Consider the following 19921-nt stretch of genomic DNA (forward strand, 5'->3'; position numbering starts at 1 on the left):
CAAGAAAAAGGAATTCTGCTTCTCATAGCTCCAGCGTGGCCCAGACGGCACTAGTTCTCAGACCTGCAGGGCCTATCGTCAGAGCGTCCAATCTACTTCCACAACGCCCAGACCTCCTCGTTCAGGGCCCCTGTGTCTAGCAGGACATAGCCCGGCTGTCTTTGACGGCGTGGCTCTTGAAGCTTACGTCTTGAGGGCTAAAGGGTTTTCTGAGGCGGTCATTCAAACTATGTTGCGGGCCCGGAAACTGGCTTCTGCTCGGATGTACTATAGGGTCTGGCATTCTTACTTTGTTTGGTGCGCATCTAACGATTATGACGATTCCAAGTTTCGTACAGCCAAGTTGTTGGCCTTTCTTCAGCAGGGCCTGGACTTAGGCCTGCGTATAGGCCTCCCTCAAGGTTCAAATATCTGCCTTGTCGGTGTGGTTTCAGAGAAAGATTGCGACCTTACTTGATGTGCATACCTTTACTCAGGGTGTGTTGCGTATCCAACCTCCTTATGTCCCGCCTGTGGCTCCTTGGGACTTGTCGGTGGTTTTGGAGGCGTTACAAGAGTCTCTGTTTGAACCTCTTGGTTCAGCTGATCTTAAGTGGCTTTCCCTTAAGGTGGTGTTTCTGCTGGCTATTGCTTCAGCTAGAAGAGTGTCTGATTTGGGTGCCTTGTCTTGTAGTTCCCCATATCTGATATTTCACCGTGACCGGGCGGTTCTTAGGACTCGTCCCTGATATTTATTTAAGGTGGTTTCTTCGTTCCACCTTAACCAGGAGATCGTGGTCCTTCTCCTGATCTATCTCCCAAAGAGCGGTCTTTGGATGTGGTACAGGCTCTCCGCATCTATGTGAAGAGAACTGCTTCCATTAGGAAATCTGATTCTCTCTTTGTGCTGTTTGGATTTCACAAACGGGGCTGGCCTGCTCACAAGCAAACTTTGGCCAGATGGATTAGAATGGGGACTGCACATGCTTATGTGAGGGCTGGTCTCTCAGCTCTTGCTCACATTACGGCCCATTCTACTTGGTCTGTTGGACCTTCTTGGGCGGCCCGCCGTGGTGCGACCCTTGAACATTTGTGCAAGGCGGCTACGTGGTCCTTCAGTGAACACGTTCATAAGGTTCTATGCCTTCGATACTGCCGCTTCCCAGGATGCTTCCTTTGGACGCCGGGTTCTTGTGCCCGCTACAGTGCGTCCCCTCCCATAAGGAACTGCTTTAGGATATCCCCTATGTCTTTCCTTGTGGAGCCCAGTGTATGCCCGCAGCAGAAAACGAGTTTTATGTTAAGAACTTACCTTTGTTAAAACTCTTTCTGCGAGGTACACTGGGCTCCACAAGGCGCCCACCCTGACGCACTTAGCTTCTTTGGGTTGGTATGGCATTAGCCGCTGACACTTCTCCTGTCTTGAGAGTGTGGTGTATGTGGCTACTAACCCTTGTCGTCTCTTATCCTGCTACTGCATTGGGCTGGTTAACTAAAAACTGTGCTCCTGTGCAGGGAGGTGGGGTTATAGAGGAGGCGGCGCTATGCATTCTGGGAACAGTCAAAGCTTTTAAGCCTGTTGATTCCTCGGATCAAGATCCTACTCTACACCCCTATGTCTTTCTTTGTCGAGCCCACTGTACCTCGCAGAGAGCGTTTTAACAAAGGTAAGTTCTTACCATAAAACTCGTTTTTAAGATACAGAAAGCCAGGTACAGCATTTAATTACCATAGGGTCTAGAAGATTTGTGTGATTTGGTGTGAGCGCTGTGGTTTTCTGTCTTTCATGCTAAGGCAGAGCAATAATGGGAGCTTGTAAAATTCATGGGTATTCATATATAAAAAAAAAAGACTATGGGGTTCGCAAAAGGAAAAAATTGAGTTGTTGCCCATAGCAACCAAATCAGCTTGTATGTATTATTTTCTATCATATACTAAATATGCTTGGTTGCTATGGGCAAAGATCATCCCCTGATATGAGACCGCTTTACATGCTCATGTTTAAGTTTTCCCTTTTCTGTTCTCCCCATAATGGATGTCTTTATTCTGTGTCTGTGTGATGAAATGTCTAATGTGTCAGTAACACTTATCACAACATTAGAGGTGGCAAATAGTCTTGTAAGATGTTTGGGTTGTAATTGTATGGTAGCCAAGTTTGATATATGTTAAAAAAAAAATATTTGTCATTGGTATGTCCTGTTGATGATCCTACTTACATTCAGTAGGAGGGCTGCTGGTACCTCCGTGTCGGGAAGAGGAGACAGCCAGCCCTGGCACCTCCACATTAAATCCAGCAGCTGCCGGGACTGGCACATGCGCAGACACCACCGTGCAACTGCACATGTGCAAGCCGGCAGCTTCCATGGACTGCATCAGTTGCAGCCCATAAAAAGCCACATGCAGAAAGGCAGGAAGCCAGCTCTCTGCTTATCGCCACCCAATCTAGCAGTCCCAGAGGGAGGAAACAACTCCCAATGGGACTGCCTGGTGTTTCTGTGACTGACAGCTACGACTTTCAATAGGAAGTCATTGACAGACACAGTGAAGCTACTGGGTGTGTTCTATTTTTTTAGTTTTGTAATGGCTTTGCTTATAGAGGTTGTCGGACCTTGTATAACTCAAAGTTGTAGGTGTTGCACAATGTAATTTAAAACACATCTGGTAGCAGTTACATGTATGTACAGATTCATATACTGGTAAGATACCTCATATGTTTTGCATGTATATTCAGTGTGGGGGAATTGGGCAATTGAATTGGGCAATATTCAATTGTTTTACGCCTGCAATCTCCAGTCTAAAGTGACGGGCGATCACGGGGCGCAATTCAATTGTTTCGATTTTTTTGCGCACATAAAGGTTGGATTTAGCTGCGCACAATTTGGCAGCCATCACGCCCGAACGGAGCTACAATTAATAACTTTGGATATAACTGCAAATGAGTGTTCCCTATCTCAGATGCATTTATAGGCCAGTTACTTGCATCTAGTCACTGGTTCATCTTTGTCCACCACACTTTCTTGAAAAGGCATTCCCAACCTCAGTCCTCCAGGCACACTAACAGTCCAGGTTTTAGTGATATCCATGCTTGAGCACAGGTGACTTAATAAGTACCTCAGTTATTTTGATTTAACCATATGTGCAGCAGCCTGAATATCACAAAAACCTGCACTGTTAGTGTGCCTTGAGGACCGAGGTTGGGATGAAGCACTCCTTGACTGGCAACTTAGCCGCATCCTCCACAGTTTACAGCAGGGCGGTTAGCTGTCCCACCTCACCCTGGTCTCTTTCTACTCCTCCTAGATTGTAAGCTCATACGGACAGGGTAATTTACCCTATTGTCTCAGGCGTACATGCTCTCCATCCTTTTTGTATATCCTGTGCCTGAATTTTTAAGTGTGCCATGCAGTTAGGTTGAAATAAGGCCACCAGAAAAGATGATCTGATCTGCAGAGCCGTACACTGTGGGTGGCTAATGTGGACCCCAAATATGCAGCTTTTTCTGGCTAATTTGTTTAAAAAAAACGACTGTATGCATGATTGCACAGCGGAACCAGTATAGGATCCCAACGGTCGGGATTCCAACCTCCGGGTTTACCTTGGCTGTCAGGATTCTGGCGTTGGTATCCTGACCGCCGGGATCCCGACAGCCGGGAAACTAGCTGCTTCCCTGCACAGCTGTAGTAACCTATTTATGCTGGCTACAAAATACTCCTAGAAGAAAAGTATTCGCAAAGCACATTCATATTTATTGATCCATAACCACATTTATACAGTGACTTAAAGCTATATAAGACTTTTCTGGGGGGAGGAGGGGTTGAATCTTACCTTAGATTAAGCTGTGAACAGTTTTGATACATAATAACCAAAGAAATGAATGCGTATTATTTGTAACCAGTGTTCAGAGATGTTTATTGAGGTTGTTAATACTTTGTCACCTCAGGTGGTGGGCCATCTGTTGAATGCAGCTCCTTTCCTCTTTGTAAATGGGGTTACATTATTGTTTTGGCTGAGGACATATGTTTTTAGTTAGTAGAAACAACCCTTGAAAAATATAATGTTGATTTAGTGATATACTTTTACATTGTGTACTGACATGGAGTATTTGAAGAATTGATGAATAAGCTGGAACTCTGTAGAGTATTATCATATAATCAGATGTTTTATATCATTACTTTTTTGGGATGGCATTATATGCTTCTTTTTTTTTTACAATAAATATTGTTATTTTGACATGCTGCTTGTACTCGATCTATATAATGTTGAATTCAGTACTGGTGTTTTAAAGTTTTTATTCTCATACTGAGTTATTTTTTGTTTGTTTTTTATTTATTTTAATAATATCACTTATTTCTAATTAACAGTTTAAGTAAAGTTTTTCACATTAATTAACATAAGTATAAAATACTTCTTTTTAACCAAGTAAAGGGCTCCTAATTAAAGTTGCGTTTAGTCTGAGCTTGTTATGTGTGTTCCATTTTTTTACACAGTGTGGCACGTATTGTCCTCTGCTGTTATCCATTTCTGGCTGTTCTGTGTCCTTGGGTGCCCTACACAGAAAGCAGAATGTTCATAGAGAACTTGCTTTTCCCAGTGACGCGTGTAGTTTCATCATAGACCTGAAATGTGTATATAGCTAATAATTACTAATGGCTGATACCAAATAATTCGTCAAACTAGGGAGCTCAAAGTGATATAATGAATGTCGTCATACTACCACTTTTCTTTTACTAATAGCTCTTTCTAGTAAAGGTTTTGTTTTTTGTTTTGTTTTTAATCGGCAACTTTCTGTACTTGAGAATACAAACCTGATTAAGTACATTTCAAGTCTCTGTATTCCTTTCAATGTAGGGGTGATGGCACAAGGAGTGACTTCCATGGTAGGATCACCTGCAGCTGGAAATAATCCTTACAATCAGCAGGTAAATAGCTATTGTCAGACTGTTTTAGGCTTAGAATTGTACCTCGCATGCAAGTCATATTATTAGCGCTGAGAGACAGCCGGTTAGTAACACTATAATGTACCTAGAGATGTTACATAGAGCAGGTTATACAGACCAGTTATGTCACTAGTGCTGGGCAGTGATTGCATTGTTACAGTGCATTCAGTATGACATCCCAGTTGTGGGGATCCCGGCGGTCATGAGACACATCCCGACAGCCAGAATACAGGCGGCGAGAGCAGCGTATCCCCTTGTGGGCTTGCTGTGCTCACCACGCTGCCGACGTGGTGGCGACCGCACTAATTTATTCCTCCTCGGGTGGTGGCGTGGAGTGAAATTCCGACCGCCGGTATTGTGCCAGTTGTCGGGATTCCGACGTTGGTATCCTGACCAACAGGATCCCGACAGCCGGCAAACAGATTGCCTCAAGTTACAGTGATGTAACTGAGGAGTGTAATAATGGGCGATCATCAATTTTACTGAACATTAAAGATGTGGAAGGTGGGAGTATTTTAACATATTTTTACATTTTAATATAAAGTATTATTTGTAAACATAAATATGCCTTTTTGTTTTTCCTCACTCTGACTGTAATGTAGTGTGGTACCTCAAGCCATTGTTGTAGTTTTTGTTGTTGTAAAACAACTGGATCTTAAGGTGTGTACACACGGTGAGATCCTTGCTATGTCCGATTTTGACTATGCGATTTCTCTTGAACTCCCACAGAGCATCTGACTATCTGTACTTTCGATTTTGTCTATGTAGGATTTTGACTAAGTGCCAATTTTGACTATACTTTAAACTAGATAGTACTCTAGCTAGTCAAGATTGACTTGCCTGCACAGTCTATCTAGCCTTGCGATACCGACTACACGGGAGTGCGCATCGGGATCGAATCTGTATCGCAAGCTGCCTAAAGGTCCATACACACGGAGCGATATAGCTGAGAGATTTTGACTATATAGTCAAAATAGCTCAGAAAGTTAGTGCATATTGCTCTGTGTACACAGCCAGTGATAGTGATGCGCGTCCCCACCAGGTCGCTATCGCTGCTAAAAATAGACTGTGCAGGCAAGTCAATTTTGGCTACGTCGCTGGAAAAGAAAAAGCATCCCCTTGCTTAAATGAGTTAGCCAAAATCGCCCATAGTCAAAATCACTGGAAAAGTTAGTCAAAATCTTCTACTGCCAGTTTAGGGGAAAACGCTCAGTCAAAATATCTCATAGTTAAAATCTCTCCGTGTGTGATGTGCAGTAACTTTTCTTAAGATTCCTTAAGATTTTGACTATATAGTCCCACCTTTAGGTGTACACACCTTTAGAGCTATAGCATTTTAAACATTGATGTTAGCAGATTACATTAAATCATTGTTTTTATATTTATCATATTAAGTAATGCATCACACAGCACTGGCAGTACACTGATTCCTTTTTAACTCCCCACCCCCTTCAAAATTCAGAAAGATGATCAATATCTCAGTGTAACATGATACATAGCTATTCCTATGCCACATGAGGTCAGTGGTTATAATAAAGTCATGATAAATTATTATTTTCGCACAGCGGCTTCTCCAATGGTCAGCCACATGTTGTGTAATTATATGCATTGTTAAATTTCCTTTTTTTGTTAAAGCATAAAATCTGATGATGAAGTGATGCACATATAGAATAGAAACATATTTTGTCATCAAATTGATGCACTTTTTTTGTGTTTTTTAATTAATAGATGGGACTACTAGTGCCACAAGGTCAACAGGCGCCACCACCTTATCCTGGTCAAAATCAAGTTAGTCAGCCGGTCATGCAGCAGCCTTCAACCCCAGTGTTTGTGGCACCCCCTCCTAGGACGCAGAGGGTACTTCATTCAGAAGCCTACTTGAAATACATTGAAGGGTTAACAGCTGAGTCTAACTGCATCAGCAAATGGGACAAGACTCTTTCAGGTGAGCTGTGAGATCAAGTCGCATTTCCTGTGTCATACGCTATGCATTTTGGGATTACTTTTTTGTGCTCGAGCCTTGTAAACTTTCAGGATAATACCAGCTTCTATTTTTTTTTTTTTTTTTAAGCATGACCTAGTGATGCAATTGTAATAGAAGTGTCTTTTTCAGACATGGAGATAAAGTCAGTATTACGAGTAAGTGATGGTTCATAAATATCACATAGAGAAAACACCAGCTTCTATTTTTAATCACATATTCTTTGAATACTCTATACCAGGGATATTTATTATGCAGCCCTATAGCTAACTACACATCCCAGTCCTGCCACAGTTTTGCTATTAGGTCATACTAAAATTGTGGTAGGGCATGCTGGGATGTGTAGTTTCACAGCAGCTGGAGGGTCGCTTGTTGAATACTCCTGCTCTATACTAAGTAGTGGATAGAGAATCTATCTAGATAAATTGTACTTGTTAATTTGGCAAAACTGTGAAGGACCAGTGGGGAAATGTTAATAGAAAGGGTCTTCGTTTCAGTAATTTTGATTTTATGATAAGAGGTTGCAATATAGTTATCCAAATACCCTGCGGAGCGAGCAACCAGGTCTCAGGGTCAGTTACAAACAAGAGGACATCATCCACAAAAAGGAAAATTTTATGAGGGGAGCCATTTATCAACAGCCATGGAAATTTGGGCATAAAGCATAGCCTTCGGGCTAGAGTTTCAATTGCTAATACTGAAATTAGGGGAGCAAGGAAGCATCCCTGTCTAACGATGTTGGGAGATTGAAAAAGGAGACAAGAGGAAAGCAGTTACTGAAGATTTGTACTGAGGGACCTCTGTAAAGGGCTACTCCTAGTATTCCCTTGAAAGCTGAAATTAGAAAAGACATGTTTCATGTACTCCCCAAAGTAGCCTATCATATGCCTTTTCAGCATCGAGCCAGAGGAACAAGACCTCCATCCGCGTGCTTGACAAGATTCAACCAAGTCCAAGACTCTACCTTGTATTAGTGGGGGCCTGATGTCCAGCAATAAAGCCCACCTGGTCAGAGTGATCAGTCTAGCAAATATTTTCACATCTCTATTGGGAAGTGCTATGGGGTCTATAATTTCTGCAGTCGGCTTCGCTATCATTATAATTTGAGCCTCAAGCATCTGCTGGGAAAGAATGAGGTTGAGAGCCTCGCCAAATGCAGAATAGAATTAGTTTATGTCACCACCTGGGCCTGGGGCCTACCCTTTAGGTATTTGCTTAGTTACCAGCTGTATTTCTTTTCGAGATCAGGAGGCATTCACTGTCTAGGGTTGGCAAATGGATATTATTGATGGAGGATATGGAGCACACGGATGGTTAAGGGAGTGACTGGTCAACTCCTTAAGGGGGGTACACACGAAGAGATCCGTTCTTAAAATCTAAGCAATCTGACTAGTGGGGGTGGGCTGCAACCATCTCCACTCATGAGACAAAAGTGTAGAAAGATCCAGATATTAAAGATCCTACATGTGATATAATGCAACAAAATAAACTTAAACATAGAACCTGTGTTTAAATAAATTGGGCATCCTATCAGGAAGCAAAGTAAAATGGAATCAGGAGAAACCCAACAGAATATCAGCAAGCTACGAACACACACAGTCCAAAACCGGTGGCAGTGAAATCATCCAAGCACAGTAGTCCATGAACTGTAAATTACCTGCAGCTGGGAAAGGCATGCTGCGTCAGTGAGGAGTGGTGGAGATAAAGGTGATTTTGAAGCAAACCAGTGTTCAGAACAAAACCTCTGATCATCTCCAGCAGAAACTTTGCCGGGGCAAGACTATAACAGCAGGCCAGGTGGAGTAGGTTAGCCCCACTTAGCACAGTCAATGAACGGACAAAGGAAATTGATCTGATAGGATTTTTATAGGTATGTTACCATCAGGCCACTGAGGTCCATTCGGGTTGTAGAGCTCTGTTGCAGGAGCAATAGAAACAGGAATTTGCTATTCCTCCAGGAGTTTGGCACCTACTTCTAGGGATGAGATAACATAGGAGGATCCATTCTTGTGGATAAGGAGCTTGATCGGGAATCCCCAACGGTGTTGGATATCATGGGCATGGTGTGCTGTTGTGATAGGATGGAAGGAACGTTGTTAATGGTATGAATTGAGAGACCATGGAAGAACTGTAGATTGCCTAGAACTGCTGTACCCTCCGCCAATCTTGCCACTTTGAGAATGTCCTCCTTAATGTGGAAAAAGTGAACTTGGAGAAGAGTATCACGAGGTAAATTGTTTGGTGCGGAACAAGGTTTCGGAAGATGGTGAATCTGATCTATAACAATCACAATCATCCAAAAAAAGGGCCATTGCTAAGTCACGTAGATCATTGTTAAATATGGAGTCTAAAATGCCCATTTCTTAATTTAATTTAATATTTTGTGCGCCTATCCTCCAAGTCATCGAGCTTATCCTTTCACTTTCGAAAGCTCCGCTAGGTCTGAATTGTGGAAAGTAATAAGGTCATTGTGAGATGTCACCAGTTCCTGCACTTGATTCTATAGGTGATTAGTATAGTCACCGAGGTCCGTCACCTCATCCAATGAGTTGAAGTTTATATACAGTATCTGCAGTGAGGTCTGCTCAAAAAGCTTGAAGCATCTGATATAACGTTTGGATTGTACGCGGCTCATCTGCAGGAGGATTGGACATGGGGGTAATTCAGCTGCAGCGATCACAGTCTGGAATTCTTTGTGGAGTGAGCACGCACACCCTGGGAGCCCCGTGAGATGCTAAAAGCATCTCAGGGCTGCGATCGCCTCTGCCTGATTAACAGGCAGAGGCGGTCGCGGGTCAAGCCAACAGTGTTCGAATGCCGTTGGCAGGGCGTGGCCTGGACATCGTGGCGTGAAAAATTGAGCATCCTATCAGGTAGCAAGGGGGGCGGGGCGCGGTGGGTAGTTTCCTGCCAGCGCACAGGAGCTGCGCAGGGAGGGAGCTATTCGCTGGGTGCAAAAGCATCGCCGCCATGCAATGCTTTTGCACCTGTGCGGGGGGATAGATCCAGACATGCGGGGCGGACTAGTCCTGTGGTGGGCGTCCCCCCGCATGTCTGAGAAACTGATCGTAGATGTGCTGTGCTAAATTTAGAACATCTAAGATCAGATCTGAATTAGGCCCATAGAGCCAGGAGCAGATGAAGAGGTACTTGTAGAGGCCTTTATCAGAGAAGACCCTGTAGAGGCCACTGCGTCAGATAATGTGTTTGTGGTGTAGCAGATTGGAGGGGCAAGAGTAGACAACTTGCCCTTTTTAGCAGGCATATTGGGCCTCAGGAAAGAGAGAGGACCAGACAAAGGACAGACAAACTGGCGGCAGGAATAAGATTCAGAGGTGTTAGCAAGGTCTCATGGGTGCAGAAAATGATTACAGAGGCAGCATACTGTAGTACAGGCATTCCCAACTACGGTCCTCAAGGCACACCAACAGTGCAGGTTTTAGTGATATCCAGGCTTCAGCACAGGTGACTTAATTACTATGTAGATACTAGTCGCACAGGTGTGTCGATATCAAATGGATCACCCCCATTTTTAATATCTAAACACAATCTTATTTATCAAAAATATTTGGGTGGTGCTACCACAGGCAAGGTAAACATACAGTAGGAGAATAGAGAGAAGGTTCGAATTGCCGTATGGTGGTGCACAGTTATGGGTATATGTTAAAATATAACTTTTATTACGATATATAATAAAACCAGCGAATATTAAAAGGAAGATAGAATAAGTGTAAATAAGAAAGAAAACGTGATTAAAAGTAAATGTTCTGCGCACTAGACATTACTGGATTTACTCTTATGAGTATATTGTTGTGTCTTAGAATGCAGGGTAAATAGAGTGTGTCCTTTTTGCTCATATGCAGTGAGTATATTGATGTTCCTATATGATCACTCGTTATCTATATTTCATAAATCACACTGATATCATTTCAACCGTTGAAAGGGCCCGTTAAAGTCATAACGATCTCAGACATATTAATTTTATTGTCCTTCCCAGGACTTTAAATATCTGCAATAACAGATCGTTTAAAGACAGGATTACCAATTACGACTCTGTGTTGGATATGTTCACCTTGCCCAGTATATGTCAATTTCTGTGTGTTGTTCACCTTAATATCACTCTCAGAAAAATATACTGGTCAGATAGGTTTGTGTGTGATTGTTGATCTTCTGGGGCATAAATTATGTTTTCACGTCCAGTTATGTCTCAGTGTTGAAACTGTTACTGTTGCCATACTGCTTAGTTTTAAATGCACGTTGATAAACTTCAGAACACATAGATACTGTTGCATCCACAAGGGGAAAGCAGCTGCGCACTTTAGATAGTTACTGGATGTTGCATATAAAATAATGTACTAATGAAAATTATGTGTCCTAAACTCTGGGGAGCCCTACCCAATGTATGTCTAAGGCAGTGATTTTCAACCTTTTTAAACTCGTGGCACACTAAATGAGATTTTAAAATTGCCAAGGCACACAGTCAGTTTTTTCAACTAATATACTGGTATTTCCCGCAGTAATAAAACAGACACATTGGCCCCCACTGTAATAAAAAATTCATTCACCTCCACAGTAATAAAATATAGTAATAGTAATTCCACCACACACTGCTACCCACAGTAATGTCACACATTGTGTAGCCCCCCCAGTAATTCCACCACACACTGTTCCCCCAGTAATGTCACACATTGTGTAGCCCCCCCCAGTAATTCCACCACACACTGTTCCCCCAGTAATGTCACACACTGTGTCCCCCCCAGTAATTCCACCACACACTGTTCCCCCAGCAATGTCACACATTGTGTGTGTTGTCCCCCAGTAGTTCCACCACACTGCCCCCCCCCAAGTAATGTCACACATTGTGTCGTGTGTCCCCCCCCCCCCCCCCCCCAGTAATTCCCCAGCAATAAATTAAATAAATAAAATACATTGGCCCCAACCTCAGGTTTCTCGCTCAGCACGGAGCAGGGGAATGGGTAGGTGCGGCGAGCAGGAGAGCTGACGGCCGGGGCAGGCGTGCAGGAGAGCTGGCGGCCGGGGTAGGCGGGCAGGAGAGCTGGCGGCCAGGGTAGGCGGGAAGGAGAGCTGGCGGGCAGGAGAGCAGACGTGTAGGCGTGATGTGCGTGACCTATGAGTCACCCCACGTCACCATAGGTCATGGGCCGGGCCACGGAAGAGAGCAGTGTGCTGCCCGAGCCCAGTAGCAATAATAGGGGCAGCAGAGCGGCAGACATCTCTGACGGGCGACAGGCAGCGGCACATCTGACAACCGCACGCGGCACACTAGTGTGCCGCGGCACAGCGGTTGAAAAACACTGGTCTAAGGGATTACATTTAAATCTATAAAGCAGTGGATATCCTTAAAACCTGCACTGTTGGTGTGCCTTGAGGACCGTGGTTGGGAATGCCTGCTGTAGTAGAAGGCCAGCCTGTCTTGCCAAGCAGGGGCGGGGGGGGGGGGGGGGGGGGGGGTCACTCACCACCTGGTGTAGGATATCCTGATTATGTGCCATTTAGCAGTGGAGGTCAGCTGATTAGTGAGAAGGAGAACCCAGGAAGGGAACCAAAAATGGTGCTACGAGGAAATTAAACTAAAGCTGGAGTGGGTAGGCAATACCACACTGCCACTGCACCACAAGGGGCAGTAAGGTAAGGATGAGGGTTCTAGTGTTCCAAGACCCTTACAGGAGGTGTTGGTCTGCAGTTGTAACCACCAGTAGGATGATCACGGAAATAGACTAGAATATAGGTATTGCTGACAGTGAGGGTACATTGATGGCTGGAGGGAAACTAATCCTCCAGAGGTTACTGCAAGAGAGACAGTAGCAGCATCTGAAGTATTTACCCAGCTCCAATGCACAGAAGAACAGTCCAGGCCAGGAAGTGGAGAGATTGTCTCCCCGGGAGCACGGCAGCAGTGAGGAGGGGTAGTGAAGAGGCTGCAACAGACTAATCAGGGTTAGAGCTGCCTCAGATCAGCAGACCAGCAGCAGGAGCGCCAGAGGACAGAAACAGTGACCGCCGGGAGTAGCAGCTGAACCAGGAAGGTGATGTAGGTGTCAGCCGGTCGGGAGCACAGCTCTGTGGGGACCAGTAACTGAGACAATCTGGTAGGGGTTCTCCTCACTTGAACGGTCCATCGGAAAGTAGAACCCCCTAGCAGATCCAGGGCGTTTGGGCACTTGACATGCACGACAAGGGCTTTTAGCAGCTGAGGTTCCGGAGTTTCAGCAACCTGCGTCTACCCAGTATAGCTGCTAAGCCACGCCCCCCTTAGATCACTTCTACGATAACATAGAAGAGATTTCTTAACCCATAACAGATTGAATAGACAGATACATTTTTTTTTGTAGCACATTTTGAAAATTGTGCTCCTAAGCCTATTTTAATGATTTTACTGCCTTTTCTTTTTTCAGCTCGAAGACGAGATGTCCATTTGTCCAAAGAACAGGAGAGTCGACTTCCTTCTCACTGGTTGAAGAGCAAAGGGGCCCACACAACCATGGCCAATGCATTATGGCGTCTTCGAGATCTCATGCTTAGGGACACCTTAAATATCCGCCAGGCGTACAGCCTTGAAAATGTCTAATTTCACACCATGGTTTCCTTCATACCAAGATAATAAGTTTTGTGGAACAATTGATGTTTTTAGTGACTGGAGAGAACCAGGCAAATATTTTTTATTGCATTTTCTGTACATTGTAAGACCATTTTGATATAAGTACATTTTTAATAAGCTTATTTTGATTGTGTTGTTTTTTTTTTTTTGTATTAAGTTGATGTCAATACAAGATTTTTACATCTCTTCAGTTGTGTTTTTGGGGTTTAGTGTCAGGGATGCTCATTGGAGATTGGAGAGTCGGATACACTGTTTTTTATTGTTGTCGTGGATTAGGCTGTACCACACAATGCCATTATTTTAAATTAAATATTTTTGTCACTACACTCTGGTCTAGATCTTATCTTTATCCACCTAGGCAAATGGACTTGATATACTTTGTATACTGATCATATACGGATATCACTGCTAGATGTAGATATTTCAAAAGGGATATATGGAGCACCTCTCCAATGCGCGGAGACGGCTGCCTTAACAGTATAAACCAAAATATGGGCGTAACTCACTCCCAGAAAAGGCAATAAAGTGTAAAGAGACAGGTATATACTGTACTAGGCACCAAATTACAATGTATAACACAACAATAGCAAGGTGTGAAGACAAACAATGAAAATACAATAGGTAAACGTCCCTTTACAATACTTTAAATCAGGCGTGTAAAGGGTTCTCTGATTTCCTCATAGATAGACGGGCAGTCTCAGCAGGGATTCAATTCGTGATGTCATAGAAAATGAAGAAAAAGGAATATCTAGTGTAATACAGTTTTATTCCTTTAATAATAATAATAATAATACTTTATTATCATCAATAGTTCAATGAACAATCAACGAAACTAAAAAGCAAGCATATACAGAGACCATAAGAACAGAACGAAGAGAGCACTCCTAAACCCAAGACATTCCCAATTGTCAATTTATCTCGGTCCTATCTGGTTTAACATGTTTATTGCTTTTGGGAAAAAACTACCCCTTAACCGGTTTGTCCGACAAAGAATAGAACGGTAACGCCTATTAGATGGCAACACAGAAAACATCCCCCCATTTGGATGAAATAGATCTCCCAGAATACTTTTCACCTTAGTGAGGAGCCTTTTTTCATATATATCCTGAATACAGGGCAGGCTGACTCCAATTACTCTACTTGCAGTTTTAACCACTCTCTGAAGGGACTTACGTTCTATAGCAGTACAGTTTCCAAACCATACTATAATTCCGTATGTGAGGACACTCTCTAAAATTGCTGAATAAAAGTTTACTAAAATCTCCTTACGTATCCCTGCCATGCGCATTTTCCTCAATAAAAACAGGCGTTGTTGAGATTTTTTAACAACACATCGTGTATGGATACCCCAAGACAGGTCATTGGAGATGTTAATACCCAGGAATTTAAAGGACTCAACTGTCTCCACAACCTGGTTATTTACGACTAGGGGACAAGAAGGCTGCATGTGAATTTTCCTAAAATCTACAATCATTTCTTTTGTTTTTTTTACATTTAAAATTAAGTGATTAATTTGACTCCAAGCTTCTAACCTAGCGACCTCAGATCTATATTCTGACTCATCGTCCTTACTTATTAAACCTACGACTGCGATATCATCGGCAAATTTAATAATGTGAACTGACTCCGAATTTGAATGGCAATCATAGGTAAACAGAGAGTACAGCAGGGGACTCAGTACACAACCCTGAGGCACCCCTGTACTGATTACAAGTTCGCTTGACAGGGAATTGTACAATCTAACAGATTGGGGCCTGTTAGTCAAGAAATCCAAGATCCATCTACATACAAAGTTATTCAATCCCAACTCAGATAATTTAAACACTAATGATGTTGGGATTACTGTATTAAATGCCGAACTGTAATCCACGAACAAAATTCTCGCAGAGGAACATGTGGATTCTAGATGGGTAGCCACACGATGAATCAAGGTGATAGCAGCGTCATCTGTCGACCTATTTGCTTTATATGCAAATTGAAAAGGATCCAGATTGGCTGGGATACTTTTTTTTATGTGTCCCATAACCAATCTTTCAAAGGCCTTCATTATAAGAGATGTCAGAGCAATTGGTCGGTAATCGTTTGGCTCACTGGCCTTACCATTTTTGGGGACCGGGACAATAATAGATGACTTAAAACACTTAGGCACATGACAAGTGGCAAGAGAAAGGTTAAAAATTATAGTAAAAATCCCAGCCAACTGCTCAGCACATGTCTTGATAACATTTCCCGGAATCCCATCTGGGCCGGGGGCCTTACCTGATTTAGAACTGGCAAAGCACCGTCTGACAGACAATTCATCCAGTACCAGGGGCTCCGCGTTCTCCAGATTCCCATCCCAGTCTACAGGGGAAACAGCCATGCTATCAAAACGAGAGTAAAATATGTTTAATGTCTCCCCTAGGGAACTGTCAGCCTCTTTATGAGAGGGGTTCTTATTAACTTTGTAGTCAGAGATATCTTGAATACCTTTCCACAGACTTTTTGCATCTTTATCATTTTTAAACTTGCTTTCGAGTTTAACAGAAAAGGCCCTTTTTGCCTCTATTATACCCTTTTTTAATTTTTGACGGGCAGCCCTAAAAACATTTTGGTCACCAGATCTAAAAGCTTTGTCTCTCTCACTTAATAAGGTTCGAACCGTACCATTTATCCATGGTTTATCATTTGCGTAAGTACGAACACACTTTTTAATTGTTACACTCTGTATGCAACAACACACATAACCAAGGACCATGGAAGTAAGGGAGTCCACATTCACATTATTATCATCCCCCAATGATTCTTCAATGAACAACCCCCAATCAGTAAATTCCAAAGCATCCTGAAGTTTCTGCAATAACAATAACACACATATTCCCTGTAAACAACCCTTTCCAATGGATAGAATTAATTATTGAATACTATATAGAGCACATGCAGCATAAAGGATGCCAGCCAAGCTGTGTATAGGGGTTGCAATTACCGGATAGTAGGAGGATAAAATATCCTCAAACAAGCATATTCTTAGTCACCAGACAGCCTCCCGGGAAATGGCGTTCTGGATTTTCCGGCAAAAGCTCCTTCCACAAACAGCAGACCAAGTACCCCAGCTGCGCCGACGCGTTTCAGGCCTTACTAGGCCCTTTTTCAAGGCTAATGTGCTCCTTCTACAAACTACAAAATTTTTATACTCCAACTGACCAATCATGATATTGATTGAAAAAATTGATGACATCTGTGTATAAAATGGCTCCCTCCATAAGTTGATTTAGGTTGCCATAACGACCATTTCCGGTCAAACATCCCACTAACAATCTAAAGTGCCAATAATCCATAAACAGGTTCAGTCTTCAATAACATAATTAAAAGAAGTCCACTCCCATTCCCCCCCATAAATAGATGTACCGAGCAGAATAGTCAAACACTGCCGTTGTTAGTTCATCTATGCTGCATTTTCATCCTGGCATTCCCCGGTTGCTAAGTTACAGTCAGTAGTCAGGTGTTATGGATGATCCGTCACTTCCGCCTTCTGTCTCCATTCGTTCGGTGCGTCATTTGACTACTTCCGGTTGCTGGATTAGCCCCGAGATCGGCTATCCTGGACAAGTCGTCACTTCCGCCCTCCGGCTCCATTTCTCCGATACGTCACTGAGTGTCAATAGGCAATTATCTTCCTGTTATTACTGTGTTACTATGGCAACTAAGTCCCAGCCAGAAACACTTCCATATATAGATAAAGTCCGACATAAAATTTCCAACAAGGAAATTAGCAAAAGGTCCATATTCAGTACCTATTTGATTGAAAAAGGAGTCTTTTAATATTCGACATCCCGCCTTATAAACTACTAAAAGTACATAAAAATGATAAAATGTGATAAATAAACCACAAAATACACTTTAAAAGTTATTATGCAACTAAAATTTCATAAAAACCACTTAACTTCAAAATCTGAATTCAGGCCTCCAAGTATAAGTGTATTATATTTATAAATTAACTGCATCTCCTTCTTAGCCAATAATTTAGGATGTAGATATTTAACTCTCTCCCACTCAACTTCATTTCCCATTATCTTATTATTGTTCTTGATTTGTCTTCCCCAATAAAAAGTTAATCAATTATTAGAATTTCCAGCAATCTGTAGACTGTATACCTCACCCCAGGTACAGGCATACTGGTATAATGTAGGTCATTACCTTAGGAGGAAGAAGGATGCCGCAAGTAAGAAAGTAAAGATTCACATGGAAGCACTCAAGCTTGATAAACATTATGACAAGGATCAATAAACTACAGCAATCAGCCAGGAGGATGAGAGATTATACACCGGGGTGGCCAAGCAGTCACAGGCAAAGAACCAGAAAAAATCTATATATATATATATATATGTCCCACAGTCCCAGATACACATGTCCCCACAGTGCCAGGTACATATATGCCCCCACAGTGCCCAGATAGACATGCCCCCACAGTGCCAGATATGCCCCCAGTGCCAGAAACATATATGCCCCCAGTGCCAAATACACATGTCCCCATAGTGCCAGATATGCTCCCAGTGCCAGATATAGATATGCCCCCAGTGCCAAATACACATGTCCCCATAGTGCCAGATATGCCCCCAGTGCCAGATATAGATATGCATACATAAATGCCCCCAGTGCCAGAAATGCCCCCACAGTGCCAGATATGCCCCCAGTGCCAGATACAGATATTACCCCAGTGCCAGATACACATGTCCCCAGTGCCAGATATGCCCCCAGTGCCAGATACACATGTCCCCACAGTACCAGTGTGCTGCTCACTGCGCTGCTGCTGTGAGGGGAGGAGAGCGCAGCGTGTGCCTCTCCTGCCCCTCGGTCTCCGGCGGTGATGCGGGTCACGGTGTCTATCTTCAATTAGGCGCCGGTCCGTGAACCAATCAAAGCTTGCGGTCCAGCAGCCAAACCAGGAGCCTTAGCTGCCGGTCAGCGAGCTCTGATTGGCTCACGGGCCGGCGCCGAATTGAAGATAGACACTGAGGGGCAGGAAAGACGCACACTGCGCTCTCCTCCCCTCACAGCAGCGGGGTGAGCAGCACTTGGAGGAGGGGGAGGTTAGAGACCTGTGTCTGTTGTGCAGCGGTGGCCGGGAGTCGACCGAGCTGCATGCGGAGGATTGAAAAGCCACATACGGCTCGAGAGCTGCGGGTTGGCTGCCGCTGCTATACACAATCTGACTAATGCAGAGTTGGAAGCAAAATAGGAGGAAATGAGTCAAAAGAAGGGGAAAAGAATGCAGGCAAAAACAGCATATTTCCGCACTGTGGCCGAATTCAGATTCAGTTGCAAAATCGCAAATCGGCGATAATCGGCAGACTGCAAACGCATTGCGCATGCGCACAGTCTAAATTGCAATCGCAATTTAGCAAAATGTGATCGCAATTAGATTGACAGGTAGTGACCATTTGTGGGTGTTAACATGGCATTTGTGAGGTGTGGTTGAAAAAACGTAGGCGGATCATGGGCATTTTCAGGGCGTGTATCTGACATCAGTTGCAATGGATTGCGACTAAAAACATGGCACTGGTGCGTCTGCATTCTCATTATTTTGAGTAGCCCAGGGTCAACCGCAATTGTTGATGGTACTCAATTTCTGCGTTTGCATCGCAATTTTGCAATTGCATCGGTGGGCATTTTTTACCTTTCTGGGCGGCTCTTCACATGCGATTTTTAGCAGAAGCAGGATTGAGAAAATTGCAAATTCTGTCTCCATAGCAGTCCAAGTTGAATTAGACCCTGAGTGACATACGTCTAATGCCGCCCCCCCCCCCCCCCCTCCCAGGGAGGAGACATTTCCCCATTCCTTCCCATGTGAAGGAACAGGGGAATGTCTATCGGTCAGCTGTGGCATGGCATACACCGCATAATGCTGCCGGAAGGACACTTAGAAAATATAGCAGTGGAGGGACATGCTGGATGATCCAGCATGCCCGACCGAACGATCTTTTCAGATTGGTCAGCCACATACACGCTGTGATTATCTGGCCGATCTGCTGATATTAGGCCGTTTGACCAGATAATTTTAGTGTGTATGCCCAGTTTTAGTGGCAAACATTTCTATTTGACGACAAGAGCCACAAAATCACATGCTGAAGGCTGGCCAGCATCGGGGCAAGGTCGCCCAGCATGCAAATTCCCAGCAGAGTGATCGCAAATCAAGTTCCCCTGCATACAAAGCCAGGCTGCATATGCAGGTGCATTGCCGCCATCTTCCGCTACGCAGCGGCTGTGACGCAGCGCAGCTGCCCCGAAACAGTCCGGACACACCTGCTTTGTCTGGACCACTCCCCCAAAATGCCACGTTGATGCCCCTTGATTGCAATTTTTCTTACGTCCTAGAGCATGCTGGGGTTCCATATAGTACCATGGGGTATAGACGGGTCCACCAGG

General features: G+C 43.7%; 1 protein-coding gene across 7 annotated transcripts in view; it reads left to right on the forward strand.

Moving 5' to 3' along the window:
• The window catches only part of PBRM1 (polybromo 1), a 262604-nt gene extending 248762 nt beyond the window's left edge, over nucleotides 1–13842 (forward strand). For all 7 annotated transcript variants that reach the window (XM_063940622.1, XM_063940624.1, XM_063940623.1 and 4 more), the window contains 3 exons: nucleotides 4828–4898; nucleotides 6645–6861; nucleotides 13314–13842. In XM_063940622.1, coding sequence (XP_063796692.1) covers nucleotides 4828–4898; nucleotides 6645–6861; nucleotides 13314–13486 — 461 coding nt within the window. In that variant the 3' untranslated portion in view covers nucleotides 13487–13842. The remainder of the gene's footprint in view (nucleotides 1–4827; nucleotides 4899–6644; nucleotides 6862–13313) is intronic.
• Nucleotides 13843–19921: the final 6079 nt, after the last annotated feature.

Source organism: Pseudophryne corroboree, chromosome 9 (assembly GCF_028390025.1).
Source record: "Pseudophryne corroboree isolate aPseCor3 chromosome 9, aPseCor3.hap2, whole genome shotgun sequence".
NCBI classification, from domain to species: Eukaryota; Metazoa; Chordata; class Amphibia; order Anura; family Myobatrachidae; genus Pseudophryne; species Pseudophryne corroboree.